The sequence below is a fragment of the Protopterus annectens genome, chromosome 7.part0, assembly GCF_019279795.1.
Source record: "Protopterus annectens isolate FY-2018-M chromosome 7.part0, PAN1.0, whole genome shotgun sequence".
Lineage (NCBI taxonomy): Eukaryota > Metazoa > Chordata > Ceratodontiformes > Protopteridae > Protopterus > Protopterus annectens.
Genome location: NC_056739.1, coordinates 721,863,728 through 721,889,974, shown reverse-complemented (window position 1 = coordinate 721,889,974; position 26,247 = coordinate 721,863,728). Strand labels below are relative to the sequence as shown.

Sequence of the window (26,247 nt, the reverse complement as noted above, 5' to 3'; positions counted from 1 at the left end):
GATCTCACAGATTTACCCAATCTCAAAAATAAATCCATCAAGGTGGTTTTTAGAAGGTCAGAATATAAAACATTTTCTGGAAAAAAACACTCTAGTTTCCCCTTTCACACAAGAGAAAGGGGACATACAAGTGTGGAGCTTGTAAGCAATGCCTCCTACATTATACACAAGGAAGAAGTTTTTGTTTGCTCCAGGCAAAAAGTTTTGGTTTTCACTAGTTACTTTACTGCAATAGTTCTGGAGTGGTTTACCTAGTTATCTGCAGTGTATGTCAAAGTTTTTATGTGGGGAAAACTGAAAGAACTTAAACGTAGGATATATGAGCATATGAATAGTATTAGTAATAAAAACAGTTACAATGCTTTATTTAGACATCTTGCCCTATGTCCTGAGGCCAAGTTTGTTTTTTGTGATTGAAAAAGTGCATGGGAAGCTAAATTGGCTTACAGGGAAGCTTTTTGGCAAGTGGTACTTAGGCCAATAGGTCCCCAGGTCTCCATGATATTTCTTAGACACCACTTTTAAAACTCAGGTTGGCCAAACTGTGAGTTGTTTGAAATATTTACGTTTATTTAGGAATATAAAAAAATACACTCATGGCTTCATGATTTATACCCTCTACATTTTGTTGTTATATTGGAATAATGACTCTTATTAAATTATTTTGTCGGATTTATCTATGTATAAGAAAAAGATTTTTAGCGTAGTATTTGAGTCTTGTAGCATATGTACTTTATTTTATGTTTACATCAAATATTCTGGGTTATTTCCATTTTAAATAGAGTGTTTGTTTTTAATTAGTTAATTGGATTAATTACAAGTGTGTGTGTGTGTGTGTGTGTATATATATATATATATATATATATATATATATATATATATATATATATATATATATATATATATCTGTATATATTAAATATATATATATATATATATATATATATATATATATATATATATATATATATATATATATATAGTTAATTGATTTAATATGGTTTGATGAAGTCTGCGGAATTCTTGGACAAAAACGCTGTTCTTTTATTTAATTGCGTTTTAAGAACAATAAATCTAAGAGTTCAATTTTACAGCCATGAGTGGTGTAGTGCATCTTACTACTGTCTTTTTTTTTGGTTTTCATTACTAGTTATTCGACTTCACCTTCTTAATTATCCTTTTGGTATATTTTTTCTCACAGTGGATGATTACTTTTATTATCTAGATAACTATTTACAAATGTCTCCTTACCATGTATATTACTTTCAAAGACATTATTTCATTCAACTTGGCATCTAAAAAAGTTCACATTTATTCCTTTGTCTCCCTAAGTGAATCTCAGAAATACAGATTTAACATTAATCATACTTACAATACATATTACTGTATTACTATCACCTTCTATAATAAAAAACAAATCTATTATAAAACACACACTAAATATTTCATTAACTTTTTTCAGTATACATTCCCACTATCCCATCACAATATTCACAAAAGATGGTGGGGCGGGTGACCCCATTGCTGCATCTTTCAGCTGTACATCCAACATTTCACAATATAAATTAACCTGTTGGTTAGGAATGGTGGTGAATTTATAAAGTTTCTCACATATTCTATACCTAATTCATGCAGTATCGGAGTAAAAAGTGACCCAGCATCTATTGTAAAAATGTTTGCCACTCTTAAAATCAAAACTAGTGAGAGAGATCCTCAGTTTACCCAAGAGGTCCCATGAATCATTAATATATGATTTAACTATTTGTGTTACAGTATTTAAAATGGCATCTAACACAAAATATGAAAATACAAAAAAATTAAAAAATATAGAAGTTTGGACTAGAGTATAATCTTGAACGGAAAATAGTACCTAAAGAATTGAGACTCTTCAAATGCCTTAATGGAATTAATGTGACTGAGTTCTTTTTATATTCTGGTTGATTTTTTCAACCAGGCTGGCTTAAAATTGCTAGCATTGTTAATGGACAATAAAAAGATCATGGGCACTTAGCTGATGTTATGAAATTTGATCAGCAGTTGTATACTCACAGCAGAAAGCATGCTTATTACTCTGCTTGTCTTCGTGATGAACAATATGAACAAGCCATTATTATACGTAAACATAAGTTAGTGAGGGACATAGCTGCTTATGAAAAGTCAGCATCTTATTCTCACTTTATAGTTAAAATAAAAACCATGATAGTTTTGTTTCTAACTGTAATTTTTGTTTCTAACTGTAATTTTCATCTAAATGCTTGAGTAAAATGACATTAGCTATGACTATTCCTTGGGGGTTGAATGCCCAGAGTAGTTCCTGCGATAATTCTTTTAAGTACATCCAGTACTTCAAATGAAGCTAGCCTAGGAGGAACTGAGCTGGTGAGGGAAACTGATAATTGCTTCGTTCATCATGAAGGAATACTTAATGAAATGAATGGAGCTAAAGCTAAATTTTTTTTATTCCGAAATGAAAAGAGGGGTGAAAACGAGAACCATAAGAACCAGGGAGTAGTCACTTTCCAGATCAATGGACAATTAAATACAAAACAGTAATGGCAACGTTTGTATTTTTAATCCAACTTTCATTTAACTTCATTGCATATTCGTGTCTCTTGGCCTAAATTTTGTGCTGATAAGAAGGGCGGACTGTGTTTGAACTTTTGTTGGAACTGGAACAATGTACTAGAAAGTTAAACTTGAATTTTTTATTACATAATGTGTAGACAGGTGTTTCTAAGTTTGTAAAACCATCTTGTTGTAATCCGATCCTGCTAAATACATTGAAAGTGGTTGAAGCCATCTGGGAGACTGAAATTTAGAGCTGTATTAGCAAAAAGTAAATGTTATAAATATTTTAATATGACAACTGATGAAAGTGCTGGAAAATAAAAATAATCAGTAACTTAGAATAATGAAAAGTGTCAAGGGAGGGGGTTAGTAATGAATAGTGACCAATATGTTAACAGTATGTTAAACATGTTAAGCAACACAGAATATCAACAGATTAGTTTAGCTGAAATACAAAGAAATGCATATTTTTTTTTGTACGACCAATCTTATGAATAAGCAGTTAAACTTTATTTAAAATTTTTGTTTGATATAGAAAAACCTACCATTGGGACCTTGTTTGGAATATCAAAAATCGACAAGGACCAAAAAAAAAAAAAACCCTTTTTGACCCATAGTCTCCTCTCCAAACTATATTATTGAAGGAATTGCCTTAGTGTTGCTGTTTTAAATCCTGTAACACAAAGACTTAAATCGTATAGTAAAGATTCGTGGGACTACTTGGATAAACTGAGAATCTTTCTCACTAGTTTTGATTAAGAGCGACAGACCTATTTTTAAAATAGACGTTCACTTTTTACTTCAGTATCACCTGAATTAGATACAGAATGTGAGAAACTTTCAAAATAAATCGCCATCCCTAAACAGGTTAATTTATATTGTGAAATGTTGGATGTTAGTGGACTAATTTTTGTTTGACAACAAATACAGCTGAAAGGAGTAGCAATGAGGTCACCTGTCTCACCATCTTTTGCTAATATTGTGATGGGATTGTGGCAATGTACAGTATTGAAAGAAGTCGATTAAATATTTGCATGTTATAGTAGATATGTGGATTATTTTTTATTGTAGAAGGTGATAGTAATACAGCAATAAGTTTTGTAGGTATGATTAATGTTAAATCTGAATTTCTGAGGTTCACTTTGGGAGACAAAGGAATAATTTAGATGTTAATTTGAAGTGGAATGAAATGTCTTTGAAAGTAAAATACATACTAAGGCGACATTCGTAAATAGTTACCTACATAATAAAGTAATCATCCACTGAATATACCAAAAGGTCAATTATTAAGGTGTAGTCGGATGACTAGTGATGAAATCACAAAAGAAAAATTTATAAAAATTTGTGAGATGTTTATTGCTAGAGGGTATAATAAAAGTGAGCTTAATAAATTAGCAGATGCATTTAGTAAAAGATATGAGATGCTCCCTGTATTAATGGTGCCATTTAGAAATAATGTAATAGTTGAGGGTGAACATCCTAGAGTAACTTGTAATTTGGAAATGTCAGTTGACAGTAAAGAAATTAGAACAATAATAGAAAATAGCTGAAAGGAGGGAATAGACTTGTTTGCGGTCATAGGTAGTAAACCCAGTTTTGTTTATATTAATTATAATTTGAAAAAAAAATTTAAAAGGGATTCCACCAAATATACACCACATTTTCTATATAACCAAAAAAAGCAAGGTATGTACAAATGTGGATGCTGCAGGTATTGCAGATTTATATATTAGAAAGTCCATTTATTAAGTTATCAGAGTACTAGAATTACCAGGTCATGCCACCTGTAAAATAAGAGGTGGTATATGTTTATGCAGTGGGTATTAGTTTTTATGTGAGTGACTACTAGCTAGTTATGAAAGGGTGAGAGCATTATTATAATATCAAGAATAGAGATCAAAAAAACACTCTAGCACAGAGTTTGAGTGTGAGACATACAAAAAATTCCTTTTTTTCAGTCTTAGAAATTAAGCTAGATGCAAGGGGGTGTGATTTTAAGATTTTTTTATAACCGAGAGAAACCTGGTGGCAGGTACAACTTCAGGCAGATAAAACACCAGGACTGAATAAAGTTATTAAATGTTTTTTGAAATTGGAAATTATATGTAAATGAAGGTTTTGTGATGTATTTTAAATTTCACTGAGGCACTTTAAAATGGAAATTGATTAATGGTGTGATGTAATGAAGTGTTAATGAGCAAGTATATGTCAGTAGAGAAAATTGTATGTGCTGTTTAGTTCTGAAGAAGTCTTGATGAAAATGGTGAAAAAGTATATGCTAGGGAAGTTTGGTTATTGTTTTTTTATTCCTTGTGCCATCACCAGTATTTTACCTTGAATGTTTAATGCATTTTATGAGACCACACTGATTGGCAGGTTTTGTCGTGATCTACCAGGAGGGATATTTAAATGGGGGTAGTTTACTTTGATTTTGATTCTGATGAAGTTGTTGTATCCCTTACAGCATTCAATCCACCAATAAAGTAAACCCGTGGGTTCTACCTGTTTTCTCTGCAGTTTGTATTGGTTATACAGTTTTTGTTGTTTTGTTGGAGCTTAATTAATATCTAGATGGAAACAAAAAGGTTGAGGCATGAAAGAAAATACTTTTTAAATACATTACTGGAATGCCAGTCAAAATAAAATATAAAAAAAGCGGCACTCAACTCAAACCACTTCTCCTTGCACTGCAGTTCTAATTATAATTTATATTCAGCTTTATAAAAGTACCAAGTAACATGCTGAAAGTAGCAATCTCTGTGATACCGATTACCCCCACTTATAAAAATGTTTTATCAGGAAAAGACCTGCTGCCTGACAGCTATCTACTTGTTTCATGGGGAAAACATGATCAAACTAAAAAATGAACAGCAAACAAAAAAACAAGCTCAAGATTGCTGAAATGATTACTGCACAGGTTATGGGGACCACACATTATAGACATTCTATTTAGTTTATGGGTAAAGCCTGCAAAGATGACTGCAAGTCTCCAACAAATGTAATGAGCTTCTGAAAATACTGTAATCCTGTCCTTTATTACAAATACGGTCATGCATTTCAATACATTATCTAGTTATGTAAATATTCTCTGCATGGCAACAACAAAAAGGCTTTCAGTGTTGATAATTCTTTAATGGTATGCTTATTAAAGCTTACTTGCATCTTACAATCTCAGACAAGCTTACCTGATTGCCATTAAATCATTGCTACTTAAGCAACAGGCACTGCAACGACATGCATTTTCTGAATAAGCATAAATCAACAGTATAAAAATGACAAAACCAGAACATTCTGCAAACTCAAGGACAGATGAAAAGCCACTGTAGTACTTGTGTCTACCTTGGATGGGGGGATACTTTGCGCACTTACACTGCATAACTGTTCCTTGCCTGGATACATCCAGAGTCACTACGTGGGGGTACAAGTACGTTGTAATTTGAAATCTCTGGCTGACTGTGATGGCCCTGACACATTTGTCATACCTCTCAACCTCAGAGAAATCTGGAAAAAGCCATAATTAGAAGTGGGACAAAGGCCCAAAAATGACAAATTTAAATGTTGCTCTTATAAACTTAGAAAGATAATAGAATAGTAGGTCTTGCATTAGTATGAATTTCCTGAAGGGTATAAAATCTGAAACTCAAATGTCTGTCATATTTTCTAACTTCAATCTTTAATGATTTGCCACTAATTTGCCAGAAAACTACAATTTTATGAAAAACGGACCAAACATCTGATGCAAAAATATAAAATAGCCACACAATACAGATGGGAACCTGTCAAAGAAGGGACATTTTTTTTAATATTAGTACTGTTAAGTTGAGCAGCTGACAAAATGAGAAATCTACATGCATTTTTGAAATAAAAGTAAATCTTTGACTCTGATCATTACAATTATTTATCAATTGTAAACCCTCCATGTTTCTTCTAAAATTGCCATTTTGCGGAGGGATTATTAGGGACCGCAACATTTTGAGCCAAAATTGGGGACAGTTGAGAGGTTTGGAAATACCCAATTTTATAAAGCGATTTATTTGCATGTACCTCTCAACCTCTTAATGCAGGAAATCTGGACAAGGCCAAATATATTGGGGGAACAAATGCAGTACTAAAACTTGCTCTAGTATAACCTTGGTTGATAGAATAACAGGTATTTCTTTAGTATGCATTTTTCTGAAGGGTATGAAGTCCAATGTCATTATTATGTGACTGTTTCTGTTGCCAGAAAACCACAAATTTTGAGGAACAAGCAAAAATCTATTCACTCTGCAAAAATCTGGACAGTTGAGGTGTAGTTCAGCCAGGAAAACTGTGCGGCAGAAATCCTACATGACAGACTTTGCTCCCTAGGTGTGGACAGTAAGTACCCCCCCCAAAAAAAACTCAGATCTATTGCTTCAATCTGGCTTCATCACTTTCAGTAGTATTCAGACTCGATCAGTGAAAATATTTAGTAACAAAAAAAAGTTTGCTTGTAGACAGTTGATTTAACTGGTTCATAATCTAACACTTCCAACCAAGAACTGGAAGGGGGCATACCTGAACTGATCAGATAATCAAACACCTTCCTGATTGTATTAAATGTATATTCCTTGTATAACACAGTACACTTGTTAGAGGGCATTTTAAATTTATTATTTTGAACATTTTCCCAGTAAACAAAGAAATGTTTGGAGTTGGGCAATTTTGTCATTATTGGTGCATGCATTTTTGTTTCAATCATAAGTCTACTCAGACTTGTGCATTCCACCAGTATCCGTAAATATGCACAATCTCTGCAGAAGTAAGTCATCTAAATTCTACATTAAAGAGATCTGTAACTAATGGAGAGGTTGCTGCTAGCAAACAACTTTATATTTCATTGTTTCATCTACAAATAGTGCTTGTTGCCCTTGAGGAATATATTGCCTATATTAAATTAAATTATAAGCTAGTAGTATTGCAATAGGGAATAGATGGCAAATTAACAGGTTCATAGTTACTAGTTATCGCTGCCAAAGAGGACATTCTCAGGATTGCAGCATCCACCCCCTTTAAAAGTACAAAGCAGTACAGTATCAGCAATGCATCTACATAACATAGGAGTAGAACCTGCAGCCTTCTGCATCAAAAGCAAGTATTTAACCTCTTAGGCTATTAACAATGCAAGCAGACTCCACATAAGCATCATTAAACTTTTCTCCTGAAGCTTTCAGCTTGTATAATCCACTCAAAACTCAACTCTCTCTCAACTTTGCAGCACAAGAAATCTGGAAAAAGCCAAAATGTATTGGGGGGGGGGGGCGCAAAAGCCCAAAAACTAGGGACACATTTTAAACATTGTTTGTATAATCTTGGTAAGTTGTTAGAATAAAATGTTACCACCATGCATTTCACTGCCACGTCTTTAACCCAGAACCATGTGGACTACAGTCAGAGCAACATACCACTATGCCAAATCAGGTGTCTCTTGAAAGACAGGAAGACAAACTTAAATGGCCATCATTTAGTGAATTCAATTCTCACCATAGCTCTCAACCTCTTGGCACAAGAAAACTGACAAAGCCAATAATGGAGGAATACAGCCCCAAAAATAGGGACCAATTTCAAATATTGATCTTCTAAACTTAGAAAATTGGTAGAATAAAAGGTTTTCTGTTACCATGCATTTCCTGAAGAATATGAAGTCCTGAAATTCAAGTGACTGTCATTAATTTAGTGAATTCAGTCCTTCACTGATTACAAAAATCCAGAAAACCACAGATTTTGAGTAACACAAATGAGGCAAAAATCTGAACAGTGTTCAAGTGGTGGGGTGGGTAGGGCAATTCAGGCTCTTGCTTATCTGTACCCTAGCCACCAGGTATATTTAACTGGGACGTTTTACACGAGTGCGCACGCACACACTAACCCACCAGTTCCCTTGCGGCGAGAGCGCCAAATACAAATTCCCTTCCCAGGAGTCTGTCCATAGCTATCCATCCACATACATGACTGCATATGTTTCAGTCCGATCCCCTTCCAGTCTATGTAGTTATAAACTGTATAGACTTCTGGGCATCTGTACACTGATGCTTTCTCTTTGTAATCTGGACTTGGTTACACAGTCCGAATAGGAACTCGCCGAGCACGCATGTGCTGTACTGGGACTCGCTGCTAATTATTTTACAATTCTCTTTCATTTTACAGCTGGGGGTTGCAGTCCAATAGCAAGAGCTGCTGCTGCAGGTTTAAATGAATGCAGTTCAATTAATTCAGTTTTAAAATTGTGAGCAGCCAAATTTTAGAATTTTTGGGAAATCGTCCTTTAGGCAGTCTTTTTAATGGATTCTTTGTAATGGTTTCTTAATTTATAAGCCAAATTATTTATTCTACACGGACTTCGCTGTATCAAAATAGTGTTTATGTGGTGAAATATTTATTGCATCTTGAAAATATTATTTTCTTAGTGCATGTTGATTAAATCTTTTTCTCATTAAACACAAATTGGTATTGGGAACATTTAAATGCTCTGTCACCGCTTTAGTTCTGATTAAGTCCATTTGTAATTCATAAAGGACGAGAGCTTGACATTTTGATTACTTGTAAATAGGAAATCTTTGAATCATAACATTTATTATCAGTGTTTTCATTGCAATCTGTACACCTTTTATTATGGTTATTTGGTGCACTGGAGCTGTTTTGGAAATGAATTAAAAAATTTGTGATTGGCCGAATTATGAGTTTCCTTTACCTTTCTCCAACCCCATCATGTGAGCTGTTGGCAGTATTTAACCACCAAAGAGGGATGAATCGATGGTTCTGTAGTCCTAGCTTGCCTTCATTCTTACATATGGGTTCGGAGCCGATCCTCTGCTCCGACTTGGCCAATTACAAAGCTTGAAGCCTCTCAGTTGGCTTGTGGCAAGGTAGGTATCCCATAGAGCACTAGTAAGAATCCCCAGATCTCGTTTGCCGCATCTACGAGTTCAAAAGTGCTCTTTCTTGGCCACGGCTAAGTTCGATTTTCTTCATTATTTAGCTTATAATAGTGATCATGTTTGATAATAGTAGTTTAGTATAAATATCTTAACTGTTGTTCTAGTAGTAAATTACTTGGCATGTTTTTTGAATTTTTGCAAATTGTTGTTGAAAACTTGTTGGTCATCACTTCCGCAGGCCCTTTTCTTTCTGTATGGTATCCCTTCTCTGTGCTAGTTTTTGCTAAATTTTTTCCCTTTGGCATAGATCCGTGTTTGTTAGGACCTGTTCTAGCCTTTGTTTGACTAGAATAAGTAGTTTAAAATTAATAGCTTAACACGTATTAGCTAGAACTATTTAGTTAGTGTGTTTGTTGAATTTATTGCAATTTGTGTTGCAAATTGTTGACAGTCGCTTACTCTGTTTAGGGCTAGGCCCGTTTAAGTTAGAGGACCTGGTCCTCTGTTTTTGATCGTCCTTGTGTGTTTTCTTGAGCTGGGCTAAGCCTGTTTAAGTTAGAGGACCTTTTCCTCTCCCTGTTTTTTTCCCCTCTTGTGATTGTTTTTATGACAGTATGTCTAGGGAATCAAAAGCGTTTCAAATGTTCTCAAAAATGTCCCTGACTGACGGACATAGTATTTGTTTACTGCCTGGGAGCCATACATATTCAGGAGATGTGTACCTTTTGCCACTCCTTTAGTTCTTGGGTTCTCCAGGAATGGAACAAATTGATCCTGAAAGGTCTCCTTAAACCTTCCTTTGAGGAGGATTTAGCCAGCTCTTCATCTCATTCCTCGTCTCCCTTTTCTAAAAAAGAGAAAGTAAAGTTGATCAAAAGACAGTCTCCCACACAGACCGTTTTATCTGGACCTCCACAAAAAATTACCAAATTGGACAAACCTACCTCCTCTGCTGCTCTGCCTTCAGAGCTGGTCGAGTTTGACATTGACACTCCAGTCTCGACCCCAAGATTTTTGGAGAAGACTACTGAAATCTTGCATCTGAGCTGATCTAGAGATTTGTTACTGGCATCCCCAACACTCAGATCTCCAATTTTACAGAGATCTAGATCACCTACCTTGTCTTCCAGATCCTCAGTCTTTCTGAAGAGGATGTAGAGAGAGTAGTGCTTAGACTTTTGAAGTTGGTGCTAGCTAATTTGTTGCCAGCTAGACCCATTTGGTCCCGGAGCAGTCTAAGGACATTTTACCTGCTTCTGTTCCTCCTCTGAGCCATGTCAGTCTTTCAGAGCCAGAGCCATTTCTGCAGCTTGTTGTGGAACAGTCTGTTCCAGCACCCTTACTGTCTGTCTCTGAGTCGAGTTCCACTCGGACACCTTCAGTGCTGTCCTTGGTGTCTAGGAACCAAAGCTCACCAGTCGGCCCCGACAGGAATGATTGGACCTGAACTTCTTCAGTTCCAAGCCTACCTCTCAGTGCATTGGCTCAGTTGAGATTGGATTCTACGTCTATTTTAGAGCCGAGAGCTACTTCCACTTCCTCAGAACCAGTGGTGTTCTTGGAGCCAGAGATCTGCCTTCGAGATGTGTGCTGTCTAGGTCTTCAGCTCCCCTCAAGGGTAACGATGCTCTTCCCCCTCAAACTCTGACCTCTGTCTCAGCACCATCTCTCTCTTGACAGCAAAGACCCGCAGCCTCAGAAGCCCCCATTGGGTGGCCCCCAGTCTTCAGAGACCTCCCCAGAATATCCTTCTGAAGAGCCTCCTCAGAAGAGAACTTGCAAGAGGAAGCATGTAGACTCCCCTGATGAGTCAATCACCTCTGACACTGACCTCGAGGCAGAAGGGGTCCCCTAGGTCATCCATCTCCTTCGTAGATGTCCTAGAGATCCTGAAACAGAGGCAGCTGGCCCACTGTAACCCCTTCTGATGAGTCAGTGTACCTGAAGGCTTTCAGGTCTCAACCTTCAGCCTTTTTGGGTGTCCACCTTTTGATGAGCCGCTAGACTTGGTCAGTTGAAAGGTGATGCCATGGAACCAGTCCCCAGAAGGCCCAACAAATTTCTTTCAGGCCCCAAAGAGAATTTTTGAATTAAAGGTGTGCCTGTAGATGCCATGGTGGTGGCAGCAGCCACAAAGAAGAAACTGGTAGAAACTTCATCTGTCCACCCACTGAATGAAGGAGTCTTGAACAATGGACAGATACAAGAAATGTATCTTCTCTTCAGCAGCTTTTACACTCAGATCACTGAATTACCTCACCCATTTCACTAGGCTTCAGAGAGATCTCCTAAAGGGGCTAGGAGATGCACTCCAAGGTACTTTTAACTGGAGTCCCTGAGAAGGTTACTGCTCAGTTGTCTACCTTTACCTTTAAACTCAATTGTTAACTCCTCCATGAGGCTGATATCTTATGCAGCAGATGGAGCGAGCAGGGCAGCGGGTTCAGGAAGATGTTCTTCGTCTCACATTGCTGCAGTCATAACCTGTGGGTAGTCCGCTGTCCTCGGTCGGCCCAAATACCAAAGAGTTAGGCTGGCGTCGGTCATGGGCGCCCGGAGCTGACATCAGTACGTAGTAGTACTTAAGCGCATGACCGACGCCATATTCTCAGTCTTTCTTGCCGCGTGGTCCAAAGCAGAAGCAGCGTTTGCAAGTGCCGTTCGGCGTTCTGAAATTTTCAGTTTTCGATTTTCAGACCGAAGACCAAGTTGGGCTAAGTACCCCGTTGGGGAAAATTTTTGCCTTTTCTTGCCTCAGTTAATCCGGATGTCAGAAAAAGTTAATTGTATTTCTTGTGGGAAACAGATACCTCATAGGGACTATCATTTTCTCTGTATTCCTTGCTTAGGGCCTGAACACGACGTAGTCAGGTGTCGCTTTTGCGCTAGATTTAATAAGTGCACCATTAAACGCAGATTAGACTGTGCTAGGCTTGTTTTCGGTAAGCGGTGTAACTACAACATGCCGTCGGATCCTCCGCCTGCTACCGCAAAAAAGCGAAAAGATAAATCCTTAAGGTCTAAACCAGATGAGTCGTCTGTTGCGGACGCCGGTTCTATGGAGTCTACGGTCGAATCTGTGGATCCAGCCAAGGTCTCGGCTGAATCCCAGGGGGAACCTTTAATTTTACAGGAGTTGGCCTCTCAGGAGTTAGGTCAGGCCGAGGGTGCTTCTCAAGTTTCTGTGGTTCCATCCTTACAAAAGGTTATTAGGCCTTCTACTTCAATCACTAAAGGCCCTGCTAAGGCTAGACCTGGTATTTCTGGTACGGGCCACAGTCCTGGTTCTTCGGGCTCTGTTCCTAAAAAGCATATGTTGAAAATGGCAGAGGATTTGATTACTTTGATCAGGGGTTCTATGCCCCCTCCAGAGAAGAGGCCTAGGGTGGAGACAGATTTAGAGGGAATGGAACATTCCTCAGATTATTCTGAGTCCTCAGCTGAGGATATTCAGGATTTTCCTCCCTATTCTGATTCGGATGCAGAGGATTCCTGTCCTTCTGCTTCTCCTCCAGAGGATTTTTCCTTTTCTGAAACCTTGCATTCCATGAGGGAGCATTTCAAGTGGGAAGGTCAGGATTTTTCAGATTCTCGTAAGAGGCTTAGGGAATTTTTGTTTTTGCCACAACATAGGCCTTTGGCAATTCCCCTGTTTTAGATGTTGTTCAGGATGTTTTTCTGAAGCTTCCCTTAATCCTGATTCTTTACCCCTGCCCTGTCAAACCAGACAGGTAGTACAGAGTTCCAGAGGCACATAAATATTTGTATAAGAGCCCTAGAGCTGACCCGGAAACTATTATCAAGGGCCTAAGGGTGTCAGGGCTTCTGTGGTTAAGAATCCAGTTCCTTTGGATAAAGATTCTAGAGCGTTGGATAGGTGGGGTAAAAAGTGTACACCTCTTCTACGTTGGCTATGAGGGCTTTAAATTGCCAATTCCATATGCTGAAGTATCAGAATTTTCTGTTAGGTCAATTGAAATCTAAGGTAGATGCTTTATCTGAGGGTATAGAGTGTAAGGAGTTGCAGGACTTGGTTCATGCTTCAGATCAGGTTGGTAAACATTCCCTGCAGTGTGGCTTCGATGCCTTTCAGGCTTCTTCCAGGGTAGCTGCTACTGGTTCAGTTATTCGTAGACATGCCTGGCTTAAAGATCAAAATTTGTCAGAGCATGTTAAAGCTCGGATTTTGGATGCTCAAAGTTCTTTTTGGTTCAAAGCTAAGTCTATTCAGACAGTTAAGGAATTTTTGCAAGTGCAGCCCCCTAGGTTTAGCAGGAATTGGCCTGCAAGAGGATGGTCTTACCCTTCTTCAGATTTTCAGTCTAAGGGCAGGTCTAGACGTGGTAGGGGCAGGGCTCACGCTCAGGGTTCCTTCAGACCTAGGACTTGGAGTTCTCCTGCACAATCTTCTGGTGAGGGCAGGGGTCAGCCTTTTCGTAAACAGACCCAATGACCTGTATCTCCAGCTGCCAGATCCTTCCTTTCTGGCAGCTCCTCTAGGAGGAAAGTTGGCACTTTTCAAGCAAAATTGGCATTTGGTCACCCAGGACAAATGGGTGTTGGACATAATAAATCAAGGCTACAATTTTCACACTTTTCCCCCTTTCAAAGGCATGCCAGATGTACCTCCTCTGCAAAGGCTGGAGGCTCAGGAACAAATTTCTTTGCTTTTACAGATGGGGGCAATCCAGGTGGTATCTCCGTCAGAAGTAGGCCTAGGGTTTTATTCTCGTCTATTCCTAGTGCCAAAGAAAGGAAACACTTGGAGGCCAATTCTGGATTTGTCCATTCTCAATACATACCTAGACATGAACATTCCAAAGTTCAAGATGTTAACATTACAGCAACTTCTGCCTCTGCTAGGCAAAGATCACTGGATGGTAACTCTGGATCTCAGAGGCCTATCTTCACATTCCTATCAGGCCCAGCTGCAGGAGATTCCTGCATTTTCGGACTGGCACTTCTCATTATCAGTTCTCTGCATTGCCCTTTGGTTTATCTACTGCGCCCAGGGTGATCACAAAGGTTCTGGCTCCTGTAATAGCTTTCTTAAGACTGAGGGGAATTCAAATTTATCCTTATCTGGACGATTGCCTGATTCTTGCTCAAGACAAGACAAGTTACTTCAACAGCTACAGTATGTAATGGCAGTTTTAAGGTGTCTAGGGTATTCTGTGAATGAAACAAAGTCCAGTCTAGTACCCTCTCAGGACATGTGCTTTCTGGGTGTGAGACTGAATACAGCCTCTCAGATGGCCTTTCTGACCCCGGACAAACAAAGAACTCTTCACCTCTACTTCCAGCAATTATCAGTACGGTCCAGGCTGACTGCAAGGACAGTCCTTCAAGCCTTGGGGTTCATGGCATCTTGCATTCTGGTACTTCCCAATGCCAAACTGCATATGAGGAAGCTACAATGGTATCTCAAAAGTGTATGGACTCAACACTGCCACGATTTGGACACTGTCATTCTGATAATACCGTGCATCCAGAAGGAATTCTTGTGGTGGGCACAGGAATGTCACCTAAACAAGGGACTCTCTGTGACCCGACCAGAGGTGAGTCAGATCTTAACGACGGATGCCTCAGACCTGGCTTGGGGAGCACACTTCAATGGGAAATGGATTCAAGACACGTGGCCTCCCAAATTACAGCATTTGCATATCAACATGGAGATGTTAGCAGTCCAGTTTGCCCTGATGGCTTTCAAGGGCCTACTTCAACCAGGACAGGTGTTGATTCAAACAGACAACACTACAGTCATGTGGTACATCAACAAGCAGGGGACGCATTCTTACCCTCTTTGCAGACAAGCTATGATATTGTGGGAGACTGCTCTGGGGTTGCACATCACTCTTCAAGCACGGTTTCTGCCAGGAGCACAGAACTTCCTAGCAGATGTATTGAGCAGACAAATTGTGGATCCCCACGAGTGGAAATTGGATCCTCAGGTATTCCAACAGTTGACAGTGGCTTGGGGAACTCCAGACATAGATCTGTTCGCTTCTCCTCTAAATTTCCAACTACCAAAATTTTGCACAAGGATGTTTCACCCAAAAGCTTGGAAAGTGGACACTCTATCTTTCAGTTGGAACAACCTTCACGTCTATGCTTTTCCTACTCTGCCTCTCCTTACCAAGGTACTCTTGAAAGTCAGGAGGGACAAGCCTTGCATGATTTTAATAGCACCAGATTGGCCACGTCAGCACTGGTATCCTCTGCTGAGGAGTTTAATTCAGGAGCCTCCTTGGCCTTTACCACAGCTTCCTCATTTGTTGTCCCAGTCAAACAGTCATTTGCTCAATGTCAGGGTGCAGTCCCTGCATCTAACAGCCTGGCGTATTCTGTTTTAGAGCCTGTGGGTTCTCAGCTTCCCCAGCAGGTTTTGGATGTCATTTTGGAAGCTAGGCGGCCTAGCACTAGAAAAGTTTATGCTGATAAATGGAAGAGATTTTTTCTTTGGAGCACAACAAAGGATTTTGATGTCTCGGTACCTAATTTGAGTTGTACATTGCAGTACCTTACTGAATTACTGGACAAGGGTTTGTCGTTTTCCTCTGTGAAGGTTCATGCTGCAGCCATTTCTGCTCACTATGATTGTGACCCTCCTTTATTTTCTCACCCTTTGTTTAAGCAATTTCTTAGAGGGGCAAAAAATATAAGACCCCAACGGAGAGCTCCTACTCCTTCCTGGGATCTCAATTTTGTGTTGGAGAAGCTTACTTTGCCTCCTTTTGAACCTGCAGCTAAGTCTGAATTGAAGTTTGTCTTGGAAGACTGCCTTTTTGTTGGCCATTACTTCTGCCAGAAGGGTATCTGAATTGCAGGCTCTCATGGCAGTTGAACCCTTTCTAATATTCCATAAGGATAGAGTTTCTTTGCGTACTAACCATACTTTCATGCCAAAAGTGATTTCTAATGTGGCCTTGAACCAGTCTATCCATTTGCCTACCTTTTATGCTGATCCCCAAAATAAGGGGGAAAAAATCTTGCATTCTTTGGATATACACAGGCAGTTACGTTATTATTTGAGCAGAACTAAGGAAATCAGACAGACTCAACAGTTATTTGTTACTTTTGCTTTGGGTTCACAAGGGAAAGCTGTCTCAAAGCAGACTATTTCAAAGTGGATTTGTAATTGTATTGCTTTTTGTTCTCATCATGGGAAGAATGTTCCTGCTGGGATTAGACCTCATTCCATTAGGGCTACGGCCACTTCTACTGCTTTTTTGAGGGGGGGTAGCTACTAAGGACATTTTGGAAGCAGCTACTTGGAGTTCAGTACATACTTTTACTAAGCATTATCATCTCCCTCTTTTCTCCAAGTCCAGGGCTGGGTTTGCCACTGCAATCTTACAGGGCATGTTAGCAGCCCCTAATGCCTTTTAGTTTGCCAGCCTCCCTTTTCCTTTGCTTTGGGATTCTACCCACAGGTTATGACTGCAGCAATGTGAGACGAAGAACATAGTACAGTTTTGTACCTACCATAAATGTTGATGTTCGAGGATCCACATTGCTGCAGTCCTATTTTCCCTCCCTCCTTTCCCCTCTTTGGTTTGGGGGTGTTGTTGTTGTTTGTTCATGTTCCTTGGGGATAATTATTTTTCTCCTTTTGTGGCTCTGGCCTTTTCTTTTTAAGGCCTTCTGACATCTGGGGCAAGAAAGACTGAGAATATGGCGTCGGTCATGCGCTTAAGTACTACTACGTACTGACGTCAGCTCCGGGTGCCCATGACCGACGCCAGCCTAACTCTTTGGTATTCGGGCCGACCGAGGACAGCGGACTACCCACAGGTTATGACTGCAGCAATGTGGATCCTCGAACATCTACATTTATGGTAGGTACAAAACTGTACTTTTCCCTTACGAGACACTCCTGGATGTGCTTATGTAATTTTGCGGAGCCCTTCAAATCTACATTTACCAATGCCCCCTTTGACAGTTCCTCTCTGTTTGGACAGAAGGTAAGAGACCAACTCACCAGATGCGAGCAGGAAGGTAAAACTCTCTGCCATGGAGTATGTTTTTCCGTCCCTTCTAGACCATACCCTAATGGTCAGAGGTGGGAAAATGTGGTTCAAGAAATCTCAAGAGATTTTTCCCGGAGGCAGAGGAGGAGGAAGTAACAGACGTCACCCTAGAGGCAGGAGGGGTCTGCAAAACCAGGGTTGCTGCGATTCTTTTCATGGACGTTCCTATCAGCACTCCTGAAGTGGAGCATGACTGCACTTCTGTGGAGCCAGTCGGGGGGGGGGGGGAATCACTTACCTTTGTACCCAGAAGCCTGGCATGACATCACGCAAGACAAGTGGGTACAAAGAATAATTTCCAGAGGATACTGCATACTCTTTTTCTACCTCATCCCACCAAGAAACTCCCAGATGTTCCACCTAATCACAGGATGCAGGCAACTATAGAAATCCAAAAGTTGCTTCAAAAGAGTTATCCAAACCATCCCTGCAGACCAGATAGGATTTGGAACTTACTCAAGATTCTTTAGTGCCAAAATGAACAGGGGACTGGAGGCCCATTTTGGAACTCAGCAAGTTAAATGAATCGGTAAAGAAGTCCAAGTTCCGAATGGTAACACTGCAGTCTATACTCCCTCTGTTAGGGAAAGACAATTGGATGTGCTCCATAGACCTCCAAGATGCGTACTACCACATAAAAATGGACAGAGCATCAAGGAGTCATTTACGCTTCCAGCTGGGAGACTGTCATTACCAATTTTGTGCTCTGCCCTTAGGTCTCACCACAGCCCTTAGGTGTTCGAATGCATGGCGGTAGTAATGGCTTACTTGAGACATCTTGGATTCCAAGTGTTTCCATACCTGGATGACTGGCTCTTGACTACCACCACCAGGAACCTACTTCTACAAGCTTGGGATCCAACCATCAGAGTTTGCACTCTTGGGGATTACTATAAATTGGGAAAAACTTGTCACTCTCTCAATATGTGACTTTTATAGGCACAGAAATACTGTCACAATGATAGCTCGCCTTCGTGCAGACAGAATACAAAATCTAAGACAACAGATGTACAGCCTGCTTCCCCAACAGTCAAAGTGAAGATTGTGCTCAAACTTCTAGGAACCATGGCCTCTACTATAACTCTGGTTCCACTAGCCAGACTACATATGAGAATTCTACAATGGCTACTATTTTCCCAGTGGTGTCTAACAACTGCCTCTGTCTCATCCCATTTTAATAGCAGAAGCTTCGTTGGTGGATCCAGTCCAATCAACTAACGATAGGGATACCATTCATTTCTCGCCAACCTGTTGCTACTGTGACCCATGGATGCATCCCAGATAGGGTGGGGGGGGCATTATCTAGGAAGGACGGTTCTTGCCACATGGCAAGAACACGAGGCTTACTTGCATATCAATGTCCTAGAGATGAGAGCAGTGCTACTAGCATTGCAAGCACTTCACTACTTTCTTCCTCTAGGGACAATAGCAGTCCAATCAGACAATGTCAGTGGTATGGTATAGAAACAAACAAGGGGGAACCAGATCCTACCCCATATGTCGAGAGGCTCTTCGTGTTTGGCAGTGGTTGACGTCTTCCCAATGCTTTCTAGTTGCAATGCATATCCTGGGGACAACTAATGTGGTAGCCGACAAGCTCAGCAGGGCAATCTTGACTCCTCACGAGTGGTCTCTGAATCAGAAAGTCGCAGAACAGTTTTTCTGCAAATGGGGACAGCCTTGCTGTGATCTGTTTGCCAGCCCAATGAATGCCAAATGCAGCAGCTACTTCTCTCATCTCCCCCCGGGGTAGACGCAGAGAGATGCACTTGTCCACAGTTGGCCCTCGGGACTTCTTTCTTTCCTTCTTTTCTGCTAATATCAAAAGTGGTCTAGAAAGCAAAGACCTTGGGAAGCAGAATGATTCTGATCGCTCCTTAATGGCCTCCTCAGATTTGGTTCCCCTTTCTTGGGCTTCACCTTCTGGACTATCCATGGACTCTGGACCCAATACCAGACCTTCTGACATGCATGTCAGGCTCGTTCCATCCCGGTCTCCACACCCTCAACTTGACAGCATGGCTGCTCCACTTCCATCCCTAGTCAGGCTTCATGATTTCTCCCCTGCAGTTACACACATCCTAATATCTTCTCATAAACCTTCTATGAGAAAATTGTACACTAGCAGATGGAAAATGTGTTCTCTTTGGGCACGAGCTGAAAACATGGATCCTTGTACAGCCTCTATTTGCTTAGTGTTAGAATTTCTAACTGAACTTTTTTTTATCAGGGATCAGCTGCTGCTGCGTTCAAATTTCAATTAGCAGCTATCTCCAGTTTTCATTTGGGACAACATGAGCCTAGTATGGTTCACAGATTGTGTAAATCCTTTTTAAAAGGCACTACATTGCTACGACATTTTCAAGAACCTGCATCTCCCTGGGATCTAAATTTTGTTCTTTCTAAACTTACCTCCGCATTTTGAACCCGCACATACTTGTGATTTAAAGTTCCTTTCATGGAAGACCATTTTCTAGTAGCCATTACATCTGCCAGAAGAGTGTCAGAGTTGCAAGCACTTTCAGTCAAACCTTACTTGATTTTTCATAGAGACAGTTTCCCTTCATACAAATCCATCCTTCATTCCCAAATCAAACTATTGAACTGCCAGTCTTTTTCCTAATCATTCAAACAAAGTGGAATGCAAGTTGCATCAACTTGATGTACACAGTTAAGGTTCTATCTTCATAGAACCAAGAAGTTTTGGAGATCAGACCAATTGTTTGTATCTTTTTTGGAGACTAGAAAAAGGTATGCCAGTAACCAAGGTAACATTATCGAACTGGATTTCAAATTGTATATCTTATTTACTCTTCTAATGGCAAAGAACTCCCGTTTAAAATTAAAGCTCATTCTACCAGATCTGTATCCACATCTGCTGCTTTTCAAGCCAGAATCCCAATGGACAGTATGTGCAGCAGCAACTTGGGCTACCCCTCGTACTTTTATTACTCATTACAAATTGTATTTGGCCTCCAGGGGCAGAGCCTCCTTTGGTTCCACAGTTCTTAGGAGTATATTCCTGTGAGGCACCCAAGAAAAAGGTGCTAGGGATGCTGTCCCATATGTAAGAATGAAGGCGAGATAGGACTACAGAACATACTCACCATAACATTCCATGTTTATAGTCCATCTTGCCCTTCACGGGCCCTAATCACGGGACCTCTAGGCGACTCATCTCTACTTTGTCATTCTACTAATTCATGGGGGCAAAGCTGGACCTAAACGTTTTACTTGAATTTGTCTGCTGGGGTAATCTTATTGGGCTAGAAAAGATCCCTTTTCAGCAGAGGCCAAGGGAGAAAAGCTAATCATTTACATGAGTGGAGACTCTTCATGCACTGTAAGACATCAAAATGAAATATTTTGTTGTACACCTTGGCATGTATAGTTAACAGTATATTTATCATGAAGTACTTCCTACAAACACAGGACTAGTAGACAGATGTGTACTTGCTAGAAATTACAAAAACACAAGATTAGCTAGATGGTAGAATTAAATGGTAATATTGAAAAATGTTGACGTGGGACTAATTGCACGAGAAATGTGAATATACATAATCATAGTAACTTTGATGGAAGGCAAGAATGGCAATATTTATAGCACCTTATATTTGAGACTAATGGTATGAATGGGTAAACCACTGGAAGAGACCAGCAGAAGACAGTTTATTGCTCAATAGATGAGCTTTTAACTTTTCTCTTGGAATTGATGTGCACTACTAATTTGTCTTTTAAGATGCTTGGAAGGGAGCTCCATAGTCAGTTATATGCTCCTAAACTAAAGAGCCTCCCCAAGTGCATTATTGTTTGTTCTCTTGTCACATATTAAAGGGGAGGTGCTGTTTTTTAATTTTTGTACTAGAATGGTCTTGGAGGTTTATGGTGCTACAAGTAAAACGTTTAACACTGATGTGCTGTCAAAAAAGGCAGCATATTTATATCTACTGATCACAAATGTCTATTCAAAACTGGTTCCCTCACCTGTGATATGAGAAAGTCCAGCTGAGATAAGTTAGGATCCTGACTAGACATTTGAAGGTTACTGTTTTATATATGCCATGGACTTAGTTTCATGATTTGGAGACGTCCTATGCAAGTCGGGCTGCATCAAGGTCAAGGAAAGCATTTCTGTACTACTCCAGTGGAACTTTCAGAACATAGAAGGTGATCTGCTCAAGACCTCTGGGCACAAACCAAACAGGCTTTAGACTGATGCACAAAACTAACTTTGAGACTAGGTAAACTAAGCCTGAAAATAGAAACATTCCTTCAAAATAGATAATTGGAAAATTGTGTAAAAGGAATAAATCAACCCAGAAAATAGGTAGTACCTCAAATACCTACATTGTAAAAATGTACCGCACACTTCTGTTTGTACTGATTTGTGCAATATTTACTGCAAGTAGGCACTTCCCAGTATTACTGGGACCTTATGGAAGGCCTTTTTATTTAGTGTTTGAGTTCAGGATGTGATTGTAATTTTTCGAATGATGCATGTGTTAAAAGGCCACAGGTTTGAGAAGCTGAGATAGATTTATGTTTAACTAGAGTAGAACATATTTATCAAATATCAGTATGTAAAATAGTGGCTTATTTTTCTCTTTGTCAAATTAGGTGGTGAATGTTTTAATGGATGCCTATCCAGTCCAAAATTTTACCATTCTTCAGATTAGGTGAGTGTTTTGATGAAAATACATAATAGCCTTGTAGAACTGTGTAATTCCAAATTGCAGTGCACCAAAGACTTGTTTGCCTATTGAATTTCTTTTCTGCACGGTGTGTATTTTTGTATAACTGATAGTTAAGGACTGATATTTTATGTTTAAGTGTTGAACAGATGGCAAGCTGTTGTACCAGACTGTGTCCTTATTGGGGGGGTTGTTCAAAATATGAACATGGCAGCCAGCCTTGTAAAAAGTCAAGTTTTTACATATTGTCTGAAAACAGCCTGCACTTTAAGACATCAAAATGAAATATTTTGTACTCTTTGGCAAGTATAGTTATCTATAGTTTATGCAGTAAAGAATGGTCTGTGTTTTTCAGTCTGGCATTGTTCAAAAAGAAAACTCATCAGATTTTTAAGGCAAAGAACTTACACATACTGGTCACGGACACTCCAATAAGTGTATCGGCACCTCAATTTGAGCAAATAACTCCAAAACCTGATGTTAAACCAAACACTAAGACACAAAAGGTTCGGCAATAATTCCAGGAACTGAAAATGCTCCAACTGACAAAACGAACTCCCACAGATGATGGCACAGCAAAAGCAATGGCAATAAAAGTCTTTATTCCATAAACGAACAGTGAAAACAGAATCTAACTTCAAAACAGTATAACATAGAATCAAGGTGTGCTTTCAGCCACTCCACTGGTGGGCTTCTTCAGAACCTCTTGTTAATGATACTACTAACATTTTATTTGAAATTTGGCGCCAAAAGGAAACTGATACAAATGAAGACAATGTATCCTGAATAACAAGGTCCGCCTTTTAAAGCTGTTAAAACTATTTAATTCACCTATGATCGTGGTGTCAAACTCTTGTCCCTCTATTTAAAAAAAAAAAAAAAAAAGTTCTATTTTATGTCATAATGTAGACTCCAATTATAGGTTCCACCACGATCAAAACTATTACGAGCATACAATCCCATTTTAACACCATATCCGTGGCCTTAAATTCCTGATACATATGTCTCCTATAAATATAACCGTATTTGATTAAAACATCTGAATGAATGCAAATACATATAGACGTAAACCAATACTACAAACCTACGTGTAGGTGTCAAGTGGGTACAATCAGTATATTCAGTTCAATTACTACATCAAACAAAACAAGTTAGATTCTGTTTTCACCATTTATGGAATAAAGACTTATTGCCATTACTTTTGCTGTGCCATCATCTGTGGGAGTTAGTTTTGTCAGTCGGAGCATTTTCAGTTCCTGGAATTATTGCCGAACCTTTCGTGTCTTAGTGTTTGGTTTAACATCAGGTTTTGGAGTTTGCTCAAATTGAGGTGCCGTTACACTTATTGGAGTGCTACAAGTTAATACGAGGAGCTTGGTAGCAAAATGGGGTGTTTAAGATGGAATGTTCGGCTTCTGTGTACTTTAGCGGGAAAGGTGACACACTACTCCATCAGGGAGTGTGAAATTACCCTGAAGTCAGTCATGGCTCCTGTTTACCCCACCCCGAATATTTACTTCCTACAATAAAGTATCCTTGTTTTTATTTCTGACATGGTTCCCAATACACCACTTCAGATGCAGGATGACAGCGTGCTGCTCAAAATAAACTTAAATACAGAAATAGTTTTGCAATCTTATTCTTTAACAAGTGATTGTTCTGTTACAGCTTCACCATCCCATCCCCTTTTGTATAAACTGTGAACCTCTACCAGGTTTGAAAGATGGACTAGAGAGAACAAAAATGTGCTTTAAAATTTGGCACAAATTATAAAAACCTCTGACAAGAAATATTCATTGCCAAGCAGAGGTTTGAAACAAAAACCAAGATGCATGACATTTGACCTGGGGGAAATGGGCTGCCCTTGACCTGGGGGAAACATTTGGTTCTCACTGCTAAAGATCAGTGTATTGTACAGATTTTAGATTTTTGTCCTCCACATTCATCATGATTCCAAGACTGAGGCTCGTGTTGTCTGAAACTCAGCATTCTCTGCAGAAGTCACTGTCCTAGTCAATTAGACTGGGGTCCAGTAAGGGTATGGCCTTACTCCAACCTCATTGTCCATCTTTCAGTTATCTTGTCCTTGATAGGGAATACATTTTAACTAGAGTTTATGCCTTAAAGAATGTCCTGTGATTTTCTTCAGTCTGTCACTATATATAAAGAGAATGTTTCCAAGATATTTGTTGGCAGCCTGTACTGTGCAGTTTACTTTGTAGTTGCACATATCGGGAGTGACTTTAGGCAGTATTTGATATAATTTTTCAGCTGCTTAAGGGCTGCATAAGATTCGGCTTTAGATTTTACTTTAGCAGCATCGTCATGGCTGGGAAGGTTTCTACAGGTTGTTGACCATTTTGCTGCCTTTGGTTATCCATGCAAACAGAAAATGGGGTGAAAATTAATCTAAAATGCTACCAACTTCCCTGAAAGATTTGGTATTTTCACTGGAAACTGCTTGGTGAAGCCAACATCAAAGTTTTGTTTTTTACATGCCAAATGCCAAGAACTCTGACCCATCAACTTGGTACATTATGCATGCCTCTGTGAAAATCCAATGTAGGAAGCAGAAAAATTTCAGCAATGAGAATATTTTCACCAGCATTGATATAAAGTGATACCAGGCCGTACAACTGTTTGTAGATATCCAGCATCAAATATTCTACTCGTGTCACTGCTGGCAGAGACTCCACTACAAGTATTCAGAAATGCTGCAGAGGTACTAAAGCTATGTTGCAAGGGAAGATGCTACCGTCACAAGTTGAGGAATTTGCAGTCTTATTATCACTTATGATCTAGACTTCCAAGAGGGATACTTGCCTGGAGATGTGCCTCTTTCAAAAGTGAGGAACATAACTTGCACTCAGTTGCACTCTTGTAAGTGTGTCTGATCCTAAACTGGACAGCAGTCTCTTGAAACCCTTCTATATCTCTGCTGGTGTAGATGGTGGGCCCTGACTGTGGCTCAGTCAGTTTGATTTAGCAGCTCAGGAGGCTGACTGTAGGGTGGGCATTGTTCATACTGAGGGGTGGAAGGGGGGTATAGCCATTTGTCTGTACCCAGCCCCTCTTAGAAAAGGGAATATTAACTATTTTCCAATTTCTGTGCAGATCTAAGGCTCATCCAAGCAGCCAGTGGTGACGCTAGTCTCTGGATGGGCTTGCAGGGCCATGGGTGCATGATGCGGAGGTATTGTGAGCTACCTCAAGGTTAATGCATTGGGCATATTTAAACAAAAAATGCTCGTGCCAGAAAATAATAGTTCCCCAATGTCTGCCTATGTGACAAGTCACTCCTGATGGGTCTTGCCTCAGTAGGTCTGAGAGGATTCCCCCATGTGGGACTGCCCTGAGTACTAGGGAAATAGGGGGCTATCCTAGCTGAGGGAGACTAATAGTCTTCAGAAAATGGGGTGAAAACACTGAAGAAAGTTGGGAACCAAGCTACTTCTTTCTTCAACCTTTTTTTTTAGCATTTTTGTGTCTGCTGTCTTAATCAATGCCCTCTTGGCCAATTGACTCATTCTTTCCCTATCACTGGGGCAAGAGTCTACCATGAGGGTCCATCATTCAGACAGCCATTAGGAGTGTTAAGTTTTTTTTCTTTGTAACCCCTGTGTACATACCCAGCTGATCCATCCAAAGGGGGATTGTGCAGATGTGCTGTAGACACTGGTCATCCATTTCTGTAAGAATGTTGGCCAGCAAGCAGTCTCACTCCCCTTCCTAGCCAGAAAGTGGCTTGTACAGTCTGCAGTAAAATACCATTTCCTGTGTGCTCTGTAAGCACTTGCAGCCCTCCTTTCCCCACAGACATGAATGGTCCCTGTCCCTTAATTCCTCTCCATAATTGGTTGGCTCCTGCAGTGCCAGGGCTGTTGATCCAGTCTTGGTCACCTGGGCTGCAGTCAGGACTCCACACCTTTGCACAACAGAGCTAAGCACTTTACTTGATGTAGTATTCCAAGAGAAATCAAGTGGCGGAACGAAGACAGTCCCCTGGACGATCTGAGGTTTTGGTAGCCAAGTGCTGCTGCTTATCTTGGGCAGCATTTT

General features: G+C 39.8%; 2 protein-coding genes across 4 annotated transcripts in view; both read left to right on the top strand.

Annotated features, from left to right (window-relative positions):
• PPCDC (phosphopantothenoylcysteine decarboxylase) overlaps positions 1–26,247 on the top strand; it is a 1,155,725-nt gene that overhangs the window by 465,440 nt on the left and 664,038 nt on the right. The gene's annotated exons all lie outside the window — the stretch shown is intronic.
• The window catches only part of LOC122806081 (mucin-3A-like), a 347,511-nt gene that overhangs the window by 169,274 nt on the left and 151,990 nt on the right, over positions 1–26,247 (top strand). Inside the window, exon 7 of the mRNA XM_044076319.1 lies at positions 22,115–22,173. Within this exon, the coding sequence (XP_043932254.1) occupies positions 22,115–22,173 (59 nt within the window). The remainder of the gene's footprint in view (positions 1–22,114; positions 22,174–26,247) is intronic.